Source organism: Platalea leucorodia (genome assembly GCF_965183815.1).
Source record: "Platalea leucorodia genome assembly, chromosome: 18".
Lineage (NCBI taxonomy): Eukaryota > Metazoa > Chordata > Aves > Pelecaniformes > Threskiornithidae > Platalea > Platalea leucorodia.
This window is the reverse complement of record NC_138840.1, coordinates 8,337,897-8,355,486: the sequence shown is the minus strand read 5'-3', so window position 1 is coordinate 8,355,486 and position 17,590 is coordinate 8,337,897. Positions and strand designations below refer to the sequence as shown.

General features: G+C 56.8%; 1 protein-coding gene across 12 annotated transcripts in view; it reads right to left on the bottom strand.

Moving 5' to 3' along the window:
• The window catches only part of MACF1 (microtubule actin crosslinking factor 1), a 141,102-nt gene that overhangs the window by 55,427 nt on the left and 68,085 nt on the right, over nucleotides 1–17,590 (bottom strand). For 9 of the 12 annotated variants that reach the window (XM_082329574.1, XM_082329572.1, XM_082329580.1 and 6 more), the window contains 20 exons: nucleotides 17,098–17,247; nucleotides 16,460–16,675; nucleotides 16,204–16,353; nucleotides 15,137–15,370; nucleotides 13,552–13,701; nucleotides 13,230–13,463; nucleotides 12,390–12,617; nucleotides 11,426–11,947; nucleotides 10,891–11,067; nucleotides 10,254–10,377; nucleotides 9,714–9,922; nucleotides 9,010–9,327; nucleotides 8,022–8,188; nucleotides 6,753–6,909; nucleotides 5,810–5,927; nucleotides 4,266–4,328; nucleotides 3,227–3,468; nucleotides 2,659–2,788; nucleotides 1,648–1,847; nucleotides 432–927 (listed from right to left, as the gene is read on the bottom strand). In XM_082329574.1, coding sequence (XP_082185700.1) covers nucleotides 432–927; nucleotides 1,648–1,847; nucleotides 2,659–2,788; nucleotides 3,227–3,468; nucleotides 4,266–4,328; nucleotides 5,810–5,927; nucleotides 6,753–6,909; nucleotides 8,022–8,188; nucleotides 9,010–9,327; nucleotides 9,714–9,922; nucleotides 10,254–10,377; nucleotides 10,891–11,067; nucleotides 11,426–11,947; nucleotides 12,390–12,617; nucleotides 13,230–13,463; nucleotides 13,552–13,701; nucleotides 15,137–15,370; nucleotides 16,204–16,353; nucleotides 16,460–16,675; nucleotides 17,098–17,247 — 4,285 coding nt within the window. The remainder of the gene's footprint in view (nucleotides 1–431; nucleotides 928–1,647; nucleotides 1,848–2,658; nucleotides 2,789–3,226; nucleotides 3,469–4,265; nucleotides 4,329–5,809; nucleotides 5,928–6,752; nucleotides 6,910–8,021; nucleotides 8,189–9,009; nucleotides 9,328–9,713; nucleotides 9,923–10,253; nucleotides 10,378–10,890; nucleotides 11,068–11,425; nucleotides 11,948–12,389; nucleotides 12,618–13,229; nucleotides 13,464–13,551; nucleotides 13,702–15,136; nucleotides 15,371–16,203; nucleotides 16,354–16,459; nucleotides 16,676–17,097; nucleotides 17,248–17,590) is intronic. The other 3 variants (XM_082329573.1, XM_082329576.1, XM_082329578.1) reach the window with 2 other exon arrangements.

Here is a 17,590-nt window from a genome sequence, read left to right as displayed (position 1 = left end):
ATGGTAACGCAGTAGTCTCCGTTCTCCTGACTAGTCTCTAAATGCAACCTCTTAGAAACCAGAAGAGGTGTCCCAGGGTTAGAGGGTGGCCACTGGGTCTTCTCCATGCCCCAATCTGAATTTAGGAACCATTTTTTTTTTCCCCCAAGCACAGCACATGCCCCACTGCTGCAAGCCAGGCAGGCTTGCTGAAGAGCCACAGCGGTGGGACTAAACACCTCTGCTCACTCTCCAGGCTCAGGTATGTCTGGAGCGTGAACTCTCCTGTGCTTAGTCCCACATAAACCACCCATGAAGCACCCTAAAAAATGAGAAATAGTGCTTCCCCTATTATTCCTAGAAACCCAGTGATGGGAGAGCCCTTTGGCAAAAAGCAGGGGTGGAGTTCGACATCCCAACGCCTCTTAAGCAACTTCTCCGTGCTGTCTCACCTGCCAGGTCTTCCAGCCCTTTGAGAGGAAGCGCCACCGTCTCCAGACGTTTCCTTAACTCATCTTTGAGATACTGCTCCCCGATCAGGACAGAGAGGTCATCGCAGAGGGTCTGAGCCTCTGCGATCTCCTCTTCCAGCTGCTCCAGATCCGAGCGGATCTCACTGGTTTCCTCCAGCTGCTGTTTCACGGCATCGGGCTGCGTGCTGACGGCAGACTGGCTGCTCAGGCGCTGCCCAACTGCCTTCACCTTCTCGGAGAGGCCCTGGAGGAGCTCCTGGTACTGGGTACTCTTCACTATGGCTTGGTCTATTTGGCTGGAGCGGGAGTTGAGGCGTTCTGTTAGCTCGGACCATTTCTGATTAACCCCTTGGAGCTCTTCCCGCACCTGGTTAGTGGATGGAGAAACATCTCCAGGGCCAGTCAAGATGCTCTGAGCTGCCTGGTTGAGCTGCTCGTGCTGTTGTCTGCGAGCTTCAAATTCCTTCAGCATAAACTGGAAGAGAAATAACATAAAAATGTTTGCATAAAACTGACAGCTCCGCATACACACAGCCAAAACAAACCAGACCTCCAGGGGCTTTATCCAGCCCACGGCATCGGTAGGAAGAAGCCCTGGGGTGGGACGGCCGCTGGGCCGGGAAGACCACGATTTACTGTGACCTTGCAACTGAAAAAGTTGGGAGGGGTCTGCGGCCTCAGTACTTTGCTCTCTCTCTTATTTGTCCTACTGCTGTGTAACGTAACATAAACCAGTTAGATGAGAAGGAAATCTAATTATGTTAACTGGGGCGTTTTATTTTATGATGTGGCCGGTTACGGACACGTTCGAATTTGGAAGCAGGAGGTACGGAAAGGGCAGGCTGCCAGGCGGAGGGGCAGCATTAGCAAGTCCTGCAGAGCATCAGCACCGGTCTTGTTTAAAGCAATTTCACTCTCCAAGAGGGGCCAAGTGATTCACGGATGAGTCAATCCAGCGCGGGGAAGAGAGCTCGAGCGCTGCACCCGTTTCAAGTTATTCACAGTCGCTTGTGCTCAGCGGGGTTTGGAGGACTTGGGAGAAGAGCCATGAGGTCTCCCAACACTCGCTGCATGACAGAGCACTTGCAAGACAAATAACTCTGAGCGCAATCTTCCCCCTCTCGTACTGGCTGAGACACCCTCCCTCCTCGTCCTGAACCCACCGTGGAGACGCGTACGCAGCTCCCAGCCTCACCTGGACCTGCTGCTTCTGCGCGTTCAGCATGTTCGGGTCGATGGAGAGGGGTCCCAGCACGCTCATCATCAGCTCCTTCTCCATGAGCCAGGGGCGCAGCTGGGCTTCGGCAGCCTGGAAGCTGGCCAGCTGGTTCGCCGACTCCTCCAGCTTCTGCTGCCGCTCGGCCGTCGCCTGGCTGGCTCTTTCCCACCTGCAATCTGAAGCAGCGGCTGCGTTGGCGGTGGTCGTGCTCCCGGCCAGCCCACCCCTCCGTCGAGAAGGTTTTTTACCCTCCCCATGGTTTCCCCGATGGGAAACCGCCTCGGCTTTTCAATAAAACTAGCGTGGCTCTATTCACTCTCCATCTAACAAGCTGTTACCCATTTCTAATGGCTACGTGGTCTTGAAGCTCATAGAAAAAAAACCTTGCAAGCAGGATTTCTGTGCTCTAGCCACTACTGCCACGAGCTGGTCTGACCTTGGGGGAGCCATCTCACATCCCTGGCTCGATAAATGAGGATACTCTCATGTGTATCAGTCCTCACACAGCACATTCAGATCTCCTGGACGGAGAACTCCGTAAACGCGGTCCTGCTATTTCAAAGAAGAGAATCTCTGGGCTTCTTTTTAAACACACAGTCTTGTTTAGTCAACATTTAATTACCTAGGATAGCCTTACTAATGACTAGAATTTTACATCAAGCAGTGAAGCTTTTAATCAAAATAATCAACCCATGTCGCTAACACTTTTTTTTCTTTCTTTCTTTCCTTTTTTTTTTTTTAAAGAAGTAATTTAAGGAGGCAAGTCTTTAAAATATACATCCATCAGAGAGCTTTCATTAATCATGACAGCACTCATCTCAGGAACACCTTGCACACCAGACAGCTTGGAGAGAAGTTCGCTATTTACTAAATTTTAATTAGAAGCGACTCTGCTCTGCCGTGACTTTGGAATCACCCTGCAATCCCAAACCACCGCTAACGCGATGTTTCAAGACCGAAGCCTCACGAAGCGCTTCAGGCACTTACTCAGGTCCTCCTGCATCTTCTTCCAGTTTGCTGCTTCTGGAGAATCCGGGTATTTCTCCAGCAAGCCAGAAAGTGCTTCCTTTACCTTCTGGATTTTCCCAGAATTCTGTTCCAATTCAGCCAGAAATGCCTGGAAAATAATCATTTGAACTTCTTCATATGTAGGGCAAAAGAATGAAATCACCGAGTAGGAACGAAGCAGCAGCTACAAGCTGGAGTTGGACAATTTCTGTTCTTTGCTCTTTAATGAAGTCACTTCATTTTATTAGCAATATCGTGAGCTAACTTGGCTCCAAGAGCAGGGAAAGGCTGGAATTGCTTTCCCGAAGAAGCTGGAGTGACCCAGCAACAAGGGCTACAGACAAACTCCTGGCCCCCGAGCCAAATGCCGGAAAGCACCAGGTCTGAAAGCAAAGAGGGTCGAGCACGGCTGGGGAAAGCCCTTCTTTAACCCAGGGCAGATCCTCGCTCCTCATCCTCCTAGCCCTGCTGCAATAAAGCACATCCCCGAGATCCTTTGGGAGGAGGTCCTCAGATCCCCGTTTTTGTGCTCTGGAAGAGGAGTTACCTTGTTGTGCTCAGCCTGGGCTCTCATCGTCTCCGTCTTGGTGGGCGAGGAGGAGGCGTCCAGCTCTGACAGCGTTCGTTCCTTCGACTCCAGCCACTTCAGCATCGAGCTTGCCTCCTCCTGCACTTCTTGCATCTTCTCCAGCATAGCCGAGAGCTGCTGCTGGCGCTCCCGCAGCGCCGCGCCGAGGCCCTGGTACTGCTGGCTCACGTCCGCCACATCGCACTGGATCTCGGTCAGATCTGTTCCCAAAAAGCAGCCTGAGATGAGGACCGCTGCCTGCGTTGCCCATCTTGACCTGGACTATCAGGTACTAATCTAGCCCTGGGCAGCCACAGCCGGCCAAGCCCGAGCCACAGCGAGAGGCCGCGCTGCTGTCCGTCTGTCTGCACAGCAACGTCAGATCATCCTCACCTCTCGTGCCAGAGGGGCCCTTCCCATTGCACCGCATATGCATGTTGACAGTTTGCAAACAAAGCAAATGCCTTCGTGTTTGTGAGACTGATGCAAGCTGAGCCCCCCTTTCGCAATGTCACTGCTAATACAGTGTTAAGTAAGTTGACACCAAAGTATAAAGCCATTTTTATGCACCTATTATCTCGTTGAACCGGCGAACTAACAGCAGATAACGGGCAATAATTAAAATTGCTCTTCAAACTGAAGGGTTGGCTGGGTTATAATCCCTTAGAACCAATAAATTTAATTGCAAGCTTTAAAACGATCTCCCATTTATCAGCTTTTGACACCACCTGATGGGGTGTCAGGGTGTTGTCACTCCCCAAAGCTGCCCCGCTCCGTCCTTCAGCCTGACCTACATCCTCCATCACCGCCTGCCCGTCCCGCGGCTCCGGCTACCGCGCAGCACGGCCGAGAATTCACAAGCCTATTTGCAGGCTCATTTCACTTGCGCCGGGATGCTGACGGTGTCACATTGGGGTTTATATTCTCACGGATGGAAATGCACAGACAAAAACGGACACGGAGACGGCGAGGCGACCTCGGCACGCGCGTGCCGGCACAGCGGTGACAGCGAGCTCACCTTTGCACGTGTGGTATCCGTTCACGCTGCCTACCGACCCTCCCGGAGCGGGCAGCGCGGCACCTGAGCAGAGGGGACGGAGACAGACAGAGGGACAAGACAGACGTGTTAGGAATGCAGACAGCAAGCGATGAACGGCCCTCCACGACATGGACCACACCGGCCACCAAGCACAGACGCGGCGTCTCCACGGGCCCACCCGCCTGGCGCTGATGAACCCAGCGGCTCGGCGCCGAGCGATCGGCATTCGTTCGATTTGGAGCCTGTTCGTTTCTCCTCCTCCCGACCACCCGCACCCTCCGCTTTCCTGGACCTGCTCTTGCCTCGCTGGACCAGAAGCAGAAGAGCTGAAGCTGCCTGGAGCTGGGCACCTCTCCCAGCACCATCCAAGGTGGACGTGGCACCTGCATGGACCATAATACTGGGGGCCGCTGGCCACCTCTCCACCCCGGAAAGCTGCTACCCCGAGCACGATTTGGTGAATTATGATATCAAGTGAGACTTCTGAATGCCTTCCCTGAAGAGATTAACTCCCCTGAATAGATTAACTCCCCCATATTCTCCTTTTCTTACGGGATGAAGCTATTTAAACCTGCCTTGGTGCACAGACACGCTCTCTTTGCCAAGAGGCTCCACGCAGGATGCGTCAGCATCCCCTCCTTGGACACCAGGTATCGCAGCTACGTTCGTAACCAAAGGAGGATTCATCAGAACCATTATCGGGTCAGCCCCTCTCTTTCTAACCACGCATTTTAAAGCTTTCATGGATGTAAGGGGCCACAGCTTCGCTCACCCCGCGTGGGTGACCTTGTGAGTCACCCACACCAAGCCTCTCCCCGCCTCTCTTGGAGGTTTCCCGCTGAGCTGCTCATCAAGTGAACCCTAACAACCAGATCTCGACTGAATTCCCATAAATGCCCATCAACGGGGAGAGTCCAGAGACTTGTTCTCATGAGCTGGAAGACATCTTTTAGTTGGTTTCCAAACGAACCAGACATAATCTCATTGCTTCACAGACTGGAAGCCAAAAAGAAGACGAGTAAATCTCATCTGAATATTGCAGTCTTAAATTTCATCCAGATACGAAACCCAAATACTGGAGTTTGATCAAAACGCTCCGGTCCCCAGGAGGCTGAAGCACATCACCAAGAGAAAGCAGGAGCCGCCTCCACGAGCGCCCTGCGGGGCCGAGAGCCCGGACCCCCGCGCTGCGGCAGCCTGAAGCTCCCATCCGAGCAGCGCTACGTGTCCCCGCGCCGGGCTCACGGCAAAGGCAGGGTAAGTCAGGGCTCGTTATGCTGCAGCAAATTAAGCCAAGTTGGTGGGCTCCGAGCGCTCGGCTGGTGCATTAACACAACAAGCGGCAGCAACTTGACCACGGGGCTGAGCCTCGCGATACTCGGAGCACCACGGGCCCTCTGAAGTTTGTTAAAAAGGGGAAATAACCCCATTTTTTGCTTGAGGTAGGCTCAGAGAAGATGCAACGAGAGCAATCAGAGCTCCGAGGAAGGAGGCATCGTCGGGAAAGCTGGGCTGCGACTCACCGGCCTTGGATGGGGTGTCGGGGGCCGTAATCTCCACAATCAGGTTCTCCAGGAGGGTCCCTCTGCGGCCGATCTCCTCCACCTGGGCCCCCTTCCCCTTCCACTCCTCCAGGAGATCCTGATCGAAAGAGCAAAGGCCGGGATGGGAGGCTGCGCTTGCCCCGCCGCAGCCCTCCTTCCTCGCCCGTCACCTCTGCGGTGACTCGGTGGCACCGGAGATGGCACCCAGGGAACCGGCAAGGGTCGCACCAGCACACGGCAAGCAGACTGCACCGGGAAAGTGGGTGTCTTTACATTTATTTTTGTCAGGGGGAACCAAAGAGTGAAAAGCTCTTCCCTAACTAGCGGGTCTGTCACAGGAAACTTCTCCCTCCTACTGTTTTGGGGACCTCCCTCCTCCTCTCGACACAACCCAGCCTCACGCGGGTCCAGTCCCCGCGGCTTTCGGCGGAGCCCGGCGGCGTGCCGGAGCCTGGCGGCGTGCCGTGGGGTGCGAGGGCCGCGGGTGACTCAGCAGACGCTGCTCTGCCTCTGAGTCAAACCCTTGGCGTATCCTGATGTAAAGCACGGCGGTGCTGGAGGGGAGCGGGGGCTCGGATGACGGGAGGTCACCTTCCACGTCTGGCAAGGGGAAACGCTCCATGAAAACGATTGCGCTGGGGTTTCCCACTCCCAAATCCCTGCCCCGAGCAGGCAGGGGGAAGGAAGGGAAACCAGGCAGCACCCAGAGGGACCTTCACACTGCTCCCTTCTCCGCAAGCCAGGGACCACGGGACGCACACACACCAGGGGCTGCAGCCCACCAGCAAGTACAGGGGAGCCCAGGATTCCTGAGACCATAAAACATCTCCCAGGACTCCGCTTCCTGGGATTTATTCCACGTTCCAGTGTTTCCACACCAGCTGCCAAGTTTCCCAGTCTGGTTCTGGCTCCTGCTGCCCACCTGGATCTGCTGCCTGCGCTTGTGCAGCTCCTGGGTGCCCAGGGAGGTCTCGGCGGGCGGCATTTTGCCTTCGCTCTCCCTCAGCCACTTCCTCACGGCCCCGACCAGCTTCCGAAATTCATCCAGTTGCTCCTGGCAGGACGACGCATCCTTTTCTCTGCGAGTGAAAAGGTTTCAGAGAGTCAGAGCTCGTGCTTTGCCTTGCAATTACCCCCGCTTGAATGTAGCACAGTTGTGTCTCTAGGAGCCCTTCTTTATATTCTTATTATTAGATGTTGCTTAGGAACAGCGCACGCAGCGCCAGCCAAAGCGGGGTGCACGCCGCAGCCAGCCCCTCACTGCTGCTGGCCCCCCAAGCCGCGGCCGGTGGCACTTTCGGGGCCGCTCCGGCACCACCGTGGGACCACCGCTGCCGACCTGCGCCGGCTCTGCACCGCTCTCTTTGTCCTGGGGGGAGCAAAGATTTGGGGAAGACAGGGCTCATTCATGCCGTCTGGCTCCAGGCAGCTGCAGCCCGGGGAGGCCAGGCTCTGCCACCCCTCCTCCCCGGCCGCAGCTCTCGTCTATTCAGCCCGTCCCCGAGGAACAAGGCGGCCCCCGGACGGGAGCCACGGCCCCTCCGGCTCACCCTCACCGACCGCAGCTGCGAGCAGCCTGCGCAGGGCCGGCCGGAGGCAGCTCTCTGTGCGGTGCTGGATTTCTGGGGATTATTATGAGGTTCATCTGCTTTTCCCCATCACCTTCCCTGTATTCACCAGGGAGGTTGGAGATACAGCCTGGGAGGTGTGACCCCCCGGGGACACAGGCGCGCTGCCCCTCCAATCCTGCTCACGCTGCCAGGGCTGATTCAAGCTCAAGCTGCTGCTACAACTCCCTTTTACCCCCACTTTAGGGGACTCTGGGGACAGCCTGCTCTGCTCTGTCACCTCCCGGAGAGCACGCCTGGGGCAGGCTCCCGATCCCCCGCCAGCATCCCGCTCCCCTCCGGCAAGATGCTCTGGGATGGAGCTGTGGCAGCCCACACGCCGGGAAATGCACGAACGCCAGCTCCTGCAGCACCAGGAATTTTTCACGACGCCCCCAGCCAAGGCTTTTTTTAAAGCGTCAGCTGGAGCGAGCTGCCTTACGTCTCCTGGTGTGGGAGGAGGGAGGCAGCAAGAGTTCGCTCGTGCCCCCCATGGAAGGGAGATCTGCACGGGGTCTTGCTCTGACCACAAAGCCACCCCCAAACTCACCTCCCCAGAGAGCGGCCGGGTCCCTGGGACTCACCTCTCTTTCGCCACCTTCTGCAGCTGCAGGAAGTCTTTCTTCAGGCTCTGCAGCTTCTCCTGCTGCTGGGAGGCGCCGGGGGCGAAGCCGCAGGAGCCCAGCTCCGCAGCCAGGTGCTCCAGGGCGGCCAGGTCCTCCTGGTGCTGCCTCAGCTCCGAATTCAGTTCCTGCCAAGAGCAAAGGGCGATGCCGACCGTGCCCTCGCCAGCAGGCTCGGGCGGAGGGGATGAACCGGACAGCCCCACGTCCTGGCAAGCCAGAGAGACCCTCCGCGGGCAGCGCCAGGAATTGCACCAGCGCCAGGAATTGCTCCAGCGCCGAATGGGTGGGCACGGCTCGGTCCCACCTGCTCCCCCAGCTCCCGCTCAGCAAATGCTTCAAGCAGCTGTGGGTGCAGGTCCCACCTTCCCCGGTGCTGCTGTAAGGCCATGCCGTGAATGGGATGGGGGGCCCTAGACCAAGCCAAATCAACCCCCCCGCAGCACAAGTGTCTGGTTTTATGCCAACTTAGAGCTTTTCTGAGGCTGTGGCCAAACCACCTCCCGTAGCAGAGCACTCGTAGGAGGCCAGAGGGAGGAATCCCGCGCAGCCACGGCCGGCCACCGGGACCCACGGCCTCTCCAAGGGCTTTGTCACATCCTGCGCTGCGCTTACTGCCAACACTCGGGCGTTTTGCTGTATTAACTCTGTGGAGTCTTTAATCGGTAAAACCTTGCTATATTTGGACTGGCCCCTAAGAGCCTGGCTAGAGAGCCCTTCCGAAAAGCAGCCTGGCTCCAGGGAAATGCCATTCCCCTCTCTCACTGCTGGAAACAGCCTCAGCCGCTCTGGCTGCGCTCCTTTGCCCAGGCAAAGAGCCAGCACAGGTCCTGCGGATCCTGCCAGCCTGGGAGTGAACCAGGGGCTGTTTGCCCAGGAAGAAATCTTTGCAAGATGTCCCTGCCCTAGAAACCTGAGGCAGGTGGAGTCTTCTCCCCCTGCATCTCACCTGGATGTGCTGGGAGAAGTGAGCGATGTCCCGGTCTGGCTGGTTCCCAGATGCCAACATCCGCGCTCTGCTCTCCGTGAACTGCTGCAACTTCTCCGAGAGCTGCTCATACTGCTCGACCTTCGGCAGGAGGCCCTTCAGCGCGTCCTCCCTCTCCCGCTGCTGCTGGCACAGCCTGCCGAAATGCTCCGTCACCTCTGCCAGCTTGCCCTGCAGGGCAGAGGCCGTGGGGCTGTCCGCCGCCTCCATGAACCGCGTCACCATCTCACGGGTGGCTTCCAGGCAGCTCTTCTGCCTGGCGATGTCCTGCTTCAGCTTCTGCGGTAAGCACACACAGAAAGGGAGGCCATTTTAGGAAGGCTCTTGAGCAAAACTGAACTGGCATGAAGAGGCTGGGCCGCCCTTGGGAAAGAATAGTCGGGCAAGAATAGTTTTCTATCCCGGTTTTTCTTTCCTTTCTGACCTCCCCAACCTGCTCTGCCTTTTCCAGGTGCCTGATAGCTAAGCCCTGCTTGTCAGCAGAAGAGAGACTTTCAACAGGTCTGTGTCCTGGCTTAAAGAAATTAAAGGTTCTGCTCATATCCCTTTCTAGGGGTTTTTTTGTGCTTTCAGAACACTGTAGCTAGCCCCCAGCAACTGCCAGCACGGTTCGGGTCCTGCAGACAGGCGTGTTTGAGGCGGGGGAGCTCAGGGACCAGCCTTACCACGTTTGTGGCCAGTGAGTCCTGGATGGAGGTGGAGGAGAGCACGGCCGGCTGCTCTCCCTCCAGGTTCTTCTCGATCTCAGCCACCGACTGGAGGAGGCTCTCCAGGCTCTCCTGGACGCTCTGGGACTGGGCAATGGATTTCTGCAGCAGGTCCGAGCGCTCGGCCATCTGCTGGGAGAGGCTCTGGAAGCGGCTCACGATGGCATCTGCGGAGTTCAGCACAAAGGAGAATCAGTGGCAAAGAGCTTCTGGCCTGGTGCTCAGGGAGCAGCGAGTACAACCTCTGGCTCCTGCCAAACCCCAGCCGATGAATCCCCATCCCCAAACTCAGCAGCGAGACACGGGACCCAACGCAAATGGCCACGCTGCATCTCAGCCCTCCCCTCGCGCAAACACAAGCCCTGAAGACGCGTTGCTGTGCACCTTTGCCCCATCTTCCCCCAAAAGTGGGAGATTTCTTCTTTCCTCCCTCCCTGGTTGGTTTTCACGCTCTCCCCAACCATCCCTGCTAACGCCGGCGGCTGTTTTGCTCCGTACCCGTTGTTTCCTGAACGTGCCCGTGGTCCGGGGCCGGCTCCCCTTGTACCTCCAGCAGGGACCGAGCCGCTTTCTGGAGCTTCTCCACCAGCACCTGATGCTCAGCGAGGTCTCCCTGCAGCTGCTGCTTTGACACGAGACAGGGCAAAGTCACCAGTGGGTCACACGCGAGAGACCTGCACCCGCGGGGAGCTCAGTGCTCCAGCTAAACCCTGCTGAGGGATCCTGTTCGTTTAAATCACAAAATCGCTAAGAAAAAATAATAACGTAGGTTGGAAGGTCCAACCCCATGCTGCACGCAGAGCTGGCTCAGGGGGTCTGGGCTGTCCCGGTGCCCGGCCACCCTCACGGGGCAGGAACGTCTCCCCGCATCCCGCTGGGATGTCCCCTACGGCAGCCCGTGACTGCAGCCCCTGGTTCTTGCTCTGAGCAGCTCTCGGAAGGGTCCGGCTCCACCTGATCTGCAGCACCGGGACCTCCTGAGCCTGCAGGTACATCTTTGCACTCAACCAGCAAAAAACCCAAAGGGATCGAGTCTCTTCCCTGCTCCTGACTGCACTGCGGCTGCTCAGGGCAGCGGCCAAAGACCCGTACAGGCTCCAACGCTCCCCCAGGAGATCACCCAAGCACCCCGCACCTTAGCGCTGGTGAGCTGCTTTTGCAGAACGGCCGGATCTGAAGAAACTGTCTCCGAGAGCAGTTTCCCAACAGCAGCTTCGCTCTCCTGCAGCCACGTCCTGAGAGACTCCACCACCTCCTGGAACTGCTGGTAGTGATCCAGCAAGGTGTTCAGGTGGGAGCCGAGCTTGGTGCACTGCAAAGGAGCAACAAGATATAACGGGAGGATGCACACAAGCACAGACCAACCTGGGCGCTGCTGGAAAACGCACAGAAATCACCAGGAAAGACAAAAAACAATACAAAACAATCTTGCCCTATGTGTTAAAGGATTTACAGGAGACAACATGCAGGCCAACACCAACACAGAGGGTGTTACTCCTGCCCAAGCCCTGAAGAAGACAACCCCTGTCCTACAATCTACATATGTGCTAGAAGTCCAGCCAGGTACTCTTGAGTTACACATCTCTCTGCCATCCCTGCTCATTCAACACGCACAGGAGGAAAATGGCACCCAGGGTTTAACTCCCAGCCTTGCAAAGCCCTTCCTGTACCTTGCAGTGTAGCGTGGTGTATCGCTGCGTTGCATCCTCCAGCTTGCTCTTGACCACGCTCCCGGACGTCAGCAGCTGGGACCCCACGTCCCCAGCAGCTCCCTCCGCATCCAGCACCTTCTGCCCCGACATGGTAACAAACCGCAGGTCGCCTTTGTGGGAGATGACGTCTTCTGAGAAGCTCCCCTGTCGCAGGAGCAGCTGCCGGAGGGCCGTGGGGTCGCTGTCCCCCCTGTACATCCCCTCCAGATCCTGCTCCGCTTGCTTCAGCCAAGCCTCGAACTCCCCGTGATCCCGCAAGAACTTCTGCAGCTCGTCCCGCAGGACTTGCACTTGCTTCAGCCGCGTTTCCGACTGCGAGAGGGAAGCTGCGTACTGGTCCTTCAGCTCTGCCAGCCGGCCCTGGAGCCGGTCCCGCTCCTCCCCAGCCAGGCTGTGGCCATGCTTGTCCAGGAAAGCCTGCGCTGACTGCGTGGCCAGGATGACGTCCTGCTGCTGGGACAGCAGCTCCTGGTGCTGGGCCTGAAAGATGCCAGACAGCAAAGGTGATGCTTGCGACCGAGGGTCTTTGCCCACCAGCACCCGGCGGGTGCAGCGAGGCCACGCGCGCGATTGAGCCTCCGCACCCTCCTACAGCGCCGGGAAGGTGGGGGAACGCCCCAAGGCTGGGATACAGGCAGGGGCTCTGCCCACCGGGGAGCAACCCCTCCTCTGACCACGATGGGCACCTCTCGTTACCCTGACTGCACCGCGCCGTGGCACCCACCCACCAACACAGGGCGCACGTCCCCCGGGAAGCCAGGCAGGGACTTCCCACGTCTCCCATATGGAAAATCACCCTGAACACGTGTTTCGGAGGCCAGACCCATCTGACGCCCCGTCCTGCTCCCAGCCGCATCAGCAGCCAGAGGCAGGGGCAGCGTGTCGGGCAGAAAGCTTTGAGGGACGAGGTGTGGGTCCTGACCTTCAGCCTCTTGTACTCCTCATCCAGGCTCTCGGCAGCGCTGTCTGCTCCCACGACACGGCTGTCGGGGACGTCCTGAGTGCCTGTCCCTGCTCGCGCCCCTGGCGCTGGCTCGACGGGGTGCGGTCTGTACTCCAGGAGCCCTCCCTTCTGCTCCAGCGATGCCACCCAGTTCAAAAGGGAATCGATCTTATTGCTGTTCTCCTCCAGCTCTTTGGCAGCTTTCACCTGAAAGCACAAAGGCTCCAGATAAGAATGACCCGTTTTATGCATGATCAGCAAACGGCTGCATGGAGGAGGGAGACAAAAATCAACAGAAGGAAAAACCCCCAACAGTTTTCCAGCCACAGCAAACACCTGAGACACTCCCAGCCTTCCAAAACACTGCGGCTCTCTGAAAGGGGGGAAGGTGCAAAGAAGCTGTGAATAAACTCAGCCTCTCTGCTACGCTGCATCTCTCACCCTGGTACAACCCAGAGTCCCCCCGCCAAGGGCTGCGACTCCTCGCACGCAGGTGCCAGCATCGCTTTCGCCGCCAGCGCGTGGAGGTGCCCGACGCTCCCGCTCCCCTTACAGGTCACCCAAAGGCAGAGCAAGGTGCCTTTTACTCCCCCATTCCCTCCGCAACCAGCTCCTCCGTGGCTGCAGCTCTCAAGACGTTTCATGAGAGAAACGCCTGGGGAGCACCTCGCCTGGGGGACAGACAGGAGGGAACAGCAAATTGCTTTATGCCACATCACGCAGATGAACACCAGGACCCCACATGAATCTGATGGCACCGACTGGACCTCGCCGTCCACCTCAAGCAGAGCCTGGGGCCTACGGCTCTTTGCACGTTACCTTTTCGGTCTCCTGCTGCACTGCAGCAGTCACAGCGCTCTCCAGCTCCTTCTGGGCCACCTCCGTCCTCTCCTGCAGGGACCGGTACTGCTCCTTGGCACGCTGGAGCTTCTCTTGCAGTGCTGCCAGCTCCCCGGGCTCCATCTTTGCCTTGTTCTCCTCCAAAAACTCCTCTGTGCTTTTCAGGACGCCGGCAAAGGAGGCGGCTCGGGTGTGCATGTTCCTCTGCAGCTCCTAGGCAGAGGATGCCGTAAGGCTCCGTGCGCTCCTGAGGCAGCACCGAGCCTCTCCGCCTCCCGACCTCCATTTTTAAAGCACTGACCTTAACATCGCTTTGCCTCTGCTGCAAGGCGGACAGGTCCCCTTCGCTGGCCGCTCTCTGCTGCTCTGCCAGCGTGTCCTCTGCCTGGTGCAGCCAGCGGCTCAGCTCGGCCAGGCTCTGCGCCCGGGCTGCCTGCTGCTCCTGCAGCGTCTGCGGGCAGAGGGAAGGGGAGAGGGGACATTAGTGCCTGCGCTGCACCTCCGGTCACGCACACTGCTGAAAGGCAAGGCGAGAGGTTACAGCTGGAGCATCTCCTGAAGATGAGGATGCAGCACAGAAAACGGCTTTTGCAGCTCTCCACGTGCTCCCGCTCCCTCTCCAGCTCACGCGCTGCAGGAACGGGGCTGAGGTGCCGAGTCCCTGCCGAGCAGGAGCTGCTCGCCGCACGTTTGCCACCATTCGAGCAGGTTTCTCTCAATCTGCTCTTTGAGAAGCCCGTTCAGCTCCACGCGGAGCTACGCTCCAGGTCGCGCGCTCCTCTCGTGGGAGAGCTCAACCAGAAGTTTCTGCGCCTTTTCCATTCAACCTTACAAACATGAAAACTGCAGCAGAAACTCATCTAATGAGAGGTAACAACAACCTGAGGTCAGGTAGCACCACTGTGGAGCCCCAAACAACCTAAGTAGGCTGGGTTTTTTTGAGCCTGGGGTTGGAGAGGGAGCCCGGGAGAGAGAAAACGTTTCTGTAGCTGATCCAGCTCCTCCGTTTTGCTGCCAGAGCACAATACAGAAGCGCCTGTTTGAGCAATTGAGCATGATGTGACCCGAGAGTCCCTGCAACGTTCCTGTTCCCCTTTCCCAGGGGAGATAACGGTTTTTGAGTTTCACTGGGCATTTCAGCAAGGTGATGTACAAACTTGTGCAAAACACTGTGCTTGTTTCTCCCAGCCATAAGATAAACAACAGAAGCAAATTGAAAGAGCCTTCTTAAGAGCTCTTCAGCTGCAAAGCGAGTTCTTCCTGGGTTAGGATGGGCGCACACTCAATCTGAAAAAGCAAAGCAAACTGGTTAATATACACACACACACACTCCAGAGAGGACAGGCAAGAGTTACAGAGAGCAACTGTTAATAAAAACCCCATTAATTCTGTCTTGAACAAGAGGATCCATGCAGTGATGGGTGCTGCAGCAACGCAGCAGAGACCTGAGGACTTGCTTTCGCAGCCGCCTGCTGCCTTGGTACATCATCGGCTGTTTCTCTGGGACAGCGATACCCACTTGTGCAGTGGAAATAAGACATTAAAGCTGCCAGGTGTCTGTGGTGGCCCCTCTGCACAGGGATTTTCTGGTGGGGTTTATGCCACCCAGCCCAAAGCAACTCGATGTCTAGCAGAGGACTGCCCGGCTGTGCTACCCAGACCTCGGCAGGCCTCCATCGCTTGGGAGGAAAGCGACTTTTCGCCTGGGAGTTACAGGGTAGGAAGAAGACAGACTTTAGAGGAAGCTCATGATGTGCAATGAAAAGTCATAAACTGTGAGTGGCATGCACGTGAAATCCCAAATACGAGGTGTCTCAGCGCACGTTCTCGTGGCTGGGAAGCGTTTCAGCGAGCAAATTGCAGCCGGGAAGCAGATGTCTCACAACCTTCACCTGATCCGTCTGCTCCGCTTGCTGGAGACAGACCTGCAGGACCTCCACCCGAGCCGTCACGCGCTCCGACAGGTCCCGGAAAGCCTTCTGCAGCTCATTGAGCAGCCTCAGCAGCTGCCTGCTCTGCTGCGGGGTCAAGTCCTGGGCGTGCTCCGAGATAAGGAACTGGATGTCGAAGGCAGTGGTGTCAAGCTGAGACTTGTTGTCAGCGAGGGGCTCTTTCAGCTCCTGAACGGGGGAGAAAAGACCTGTCAAGGCAAAACGGCTCTGCAGCCAGCGCTTTCCTGCACTGCCGGCTTCAGAAGGGACACGCGGAGAGGCAGCAGTACGCACCCAAAACAAGTGCGTTGTCACCAGAACGGTATGTTCCAGAAACCCCAAACGCTCCCAAAAGCACACTCGGCATCGAGGTGACAGCATCTCACCGCAGCAATTTTCTAACGTGCCTCTGCACCAGGCCTCCAGCACCTCGCCAAGAGGTCGCCTGGACCGCGCGTGCAGGGCCGCCCTTGGCTCTGAAGATGACCCCGACCTGGAGCTGCCACCAGCTCCGTCCAGTCCATGGTGACTCCGCGGGCCACCATCGGCTCTCAAAGCCTTCGATCCCCTGACTTCAATGCCAAGGTGCCACCAGCAAACAGGAGATGCTGAACTGACCAAATCTTGAAAGCTATCGCTAAAAGATGAATAAACGCGGAGGGGAGCCTGGGCTCCTCGGACAGTCGAAGGGGAGCGGGGCAGGCGTGATGGAGGAGGCTCTCAGAACCCCCACGGAGGAGGCAGCTCTCTCCTCGACAGCCTGACGGGAATCCCTCCGGTCTCTCGGCCCCCACCACACACCTGCATTTGAGCATCCTCCCCAACAGGCCAAAGCAGATGGTTTGTGTATTGTGGAAACAAATGACTTTGGAGCAAATACAATATTGTTGCTCCTCCTGCAACAAAGGATAAGGGCAAACCCTTGGTAGGCTCCAGGAGGGAAGCAGGATTAAAAGCTTCTCCTCCACGCAGAGGACAGCAACTTCACCAGCCAGAAGGATTAGGGGCATCGCCATGGTTACCTTGTAGTGCTGGAGGCAGCGACTCAAGCTGTTCGCATCAGTCGCGTGGTGATAGTCGCTGCCGTCCAGCGACTCCGCGGTGCCAGAGACCCAGCTCAGCAGCTCCTGGAGTTTGTCCTGGAGACTCTCGTGATGTGCCAGGATTTTAGCCTTAAAACCAGAAATGCATCATTTAAAGAAGGAGCAGAGCGCTCCAGGGAAGGAGCGTTGGGATGCTCGGGGGGCAGCAGGCAGCGGGGACAGTTGCCAGCTCTACCTTTTCGGTTTCTGCCGCCCCGCGAAGGTTTTGCAGCCGGGACTCCAGGACATCACTCGCAGAGCTCAGAGACTTCTGGAGGTTCTTGGCATCCTTCTCCAAAGCCTTCAGTAATTGCTCAGGGACTTCTTCGGGGGGGTTGGCCACAATCCACTGCACGGCATCCAACTCCTGATTCACTGGGAAACTCAGCTCCTGCAGCTCAGCGCCCAGGGCCTGAGGCAAGACAGCATCGTTATGTCTAAGATACGGTGACTTCATCATCCCGCTGCCAACGCTGAGGAAAGGTTTTGGAGACCCAGCTCCAAACACTGCGTCTATCTCCTAGAAAGATTCATTACCATCCTCCAGCCCCGCTCAGCTGCCAGCACTCCCCTGTCTTTCTCCAGGCTGTAAAATTCATTTCAGCCACGCTTAGGTTATCGTCTAAGCAGGGAGGAGACGGTGAGCCAGAGGCAGTGCCAGAGCGGGGTTTTGGATAGGGTTTGCATATAAATGCCTGTTAAACCTGAGACTAACCTCCCCAGCTGGCTCCCAGAAGCAGGGAGGAGGTGTAAGGACGATGGATGAAGCTGGGGAGAGGAGGGATGAGCTCTGTCCTGCCTAACGCCGGCCAAGCCTGGCCCAGCCTCGCTTACCTCCGCCTGCTGCAGCAGGTCGTGCAGGGCTGCCAAATTCTGCTCTGCCGGCTGCACCCGTTTGATTCTCATCTCGATATCTCGGAGCATGGAGAGATAAGATATCAGCTTCTCATCGTGCTCCAGACACATCTTCTTGCTGAACATGATCTACAGAATCAAACAGTAAAACAAAACCTCAGATTTAGACAGAAAACAAAGGATTATATACTCTTCTTTTTTTTTTTCCAAAGAAGAAATCTGTTAATAACATTCCGTTTCAGGGTCTTTCCACTCGCTAGCCTTATCTACAAGATTTACTACAGGAAAAATACAACACATGGTTCTTTTTCCAACATAAGCTTATAAATGGCAAGAGATCTCTGGTGTTACAGTAAAAGTGCCAAAAAAGAGCACTACTTATTAGTCATTTATAAGTAATGCTCTAGTAAAAAGAAGCCACAACTAAGCCTCGAGTGTTTTCAGTCATACATCACTGGGTCCTTTGCCAAAT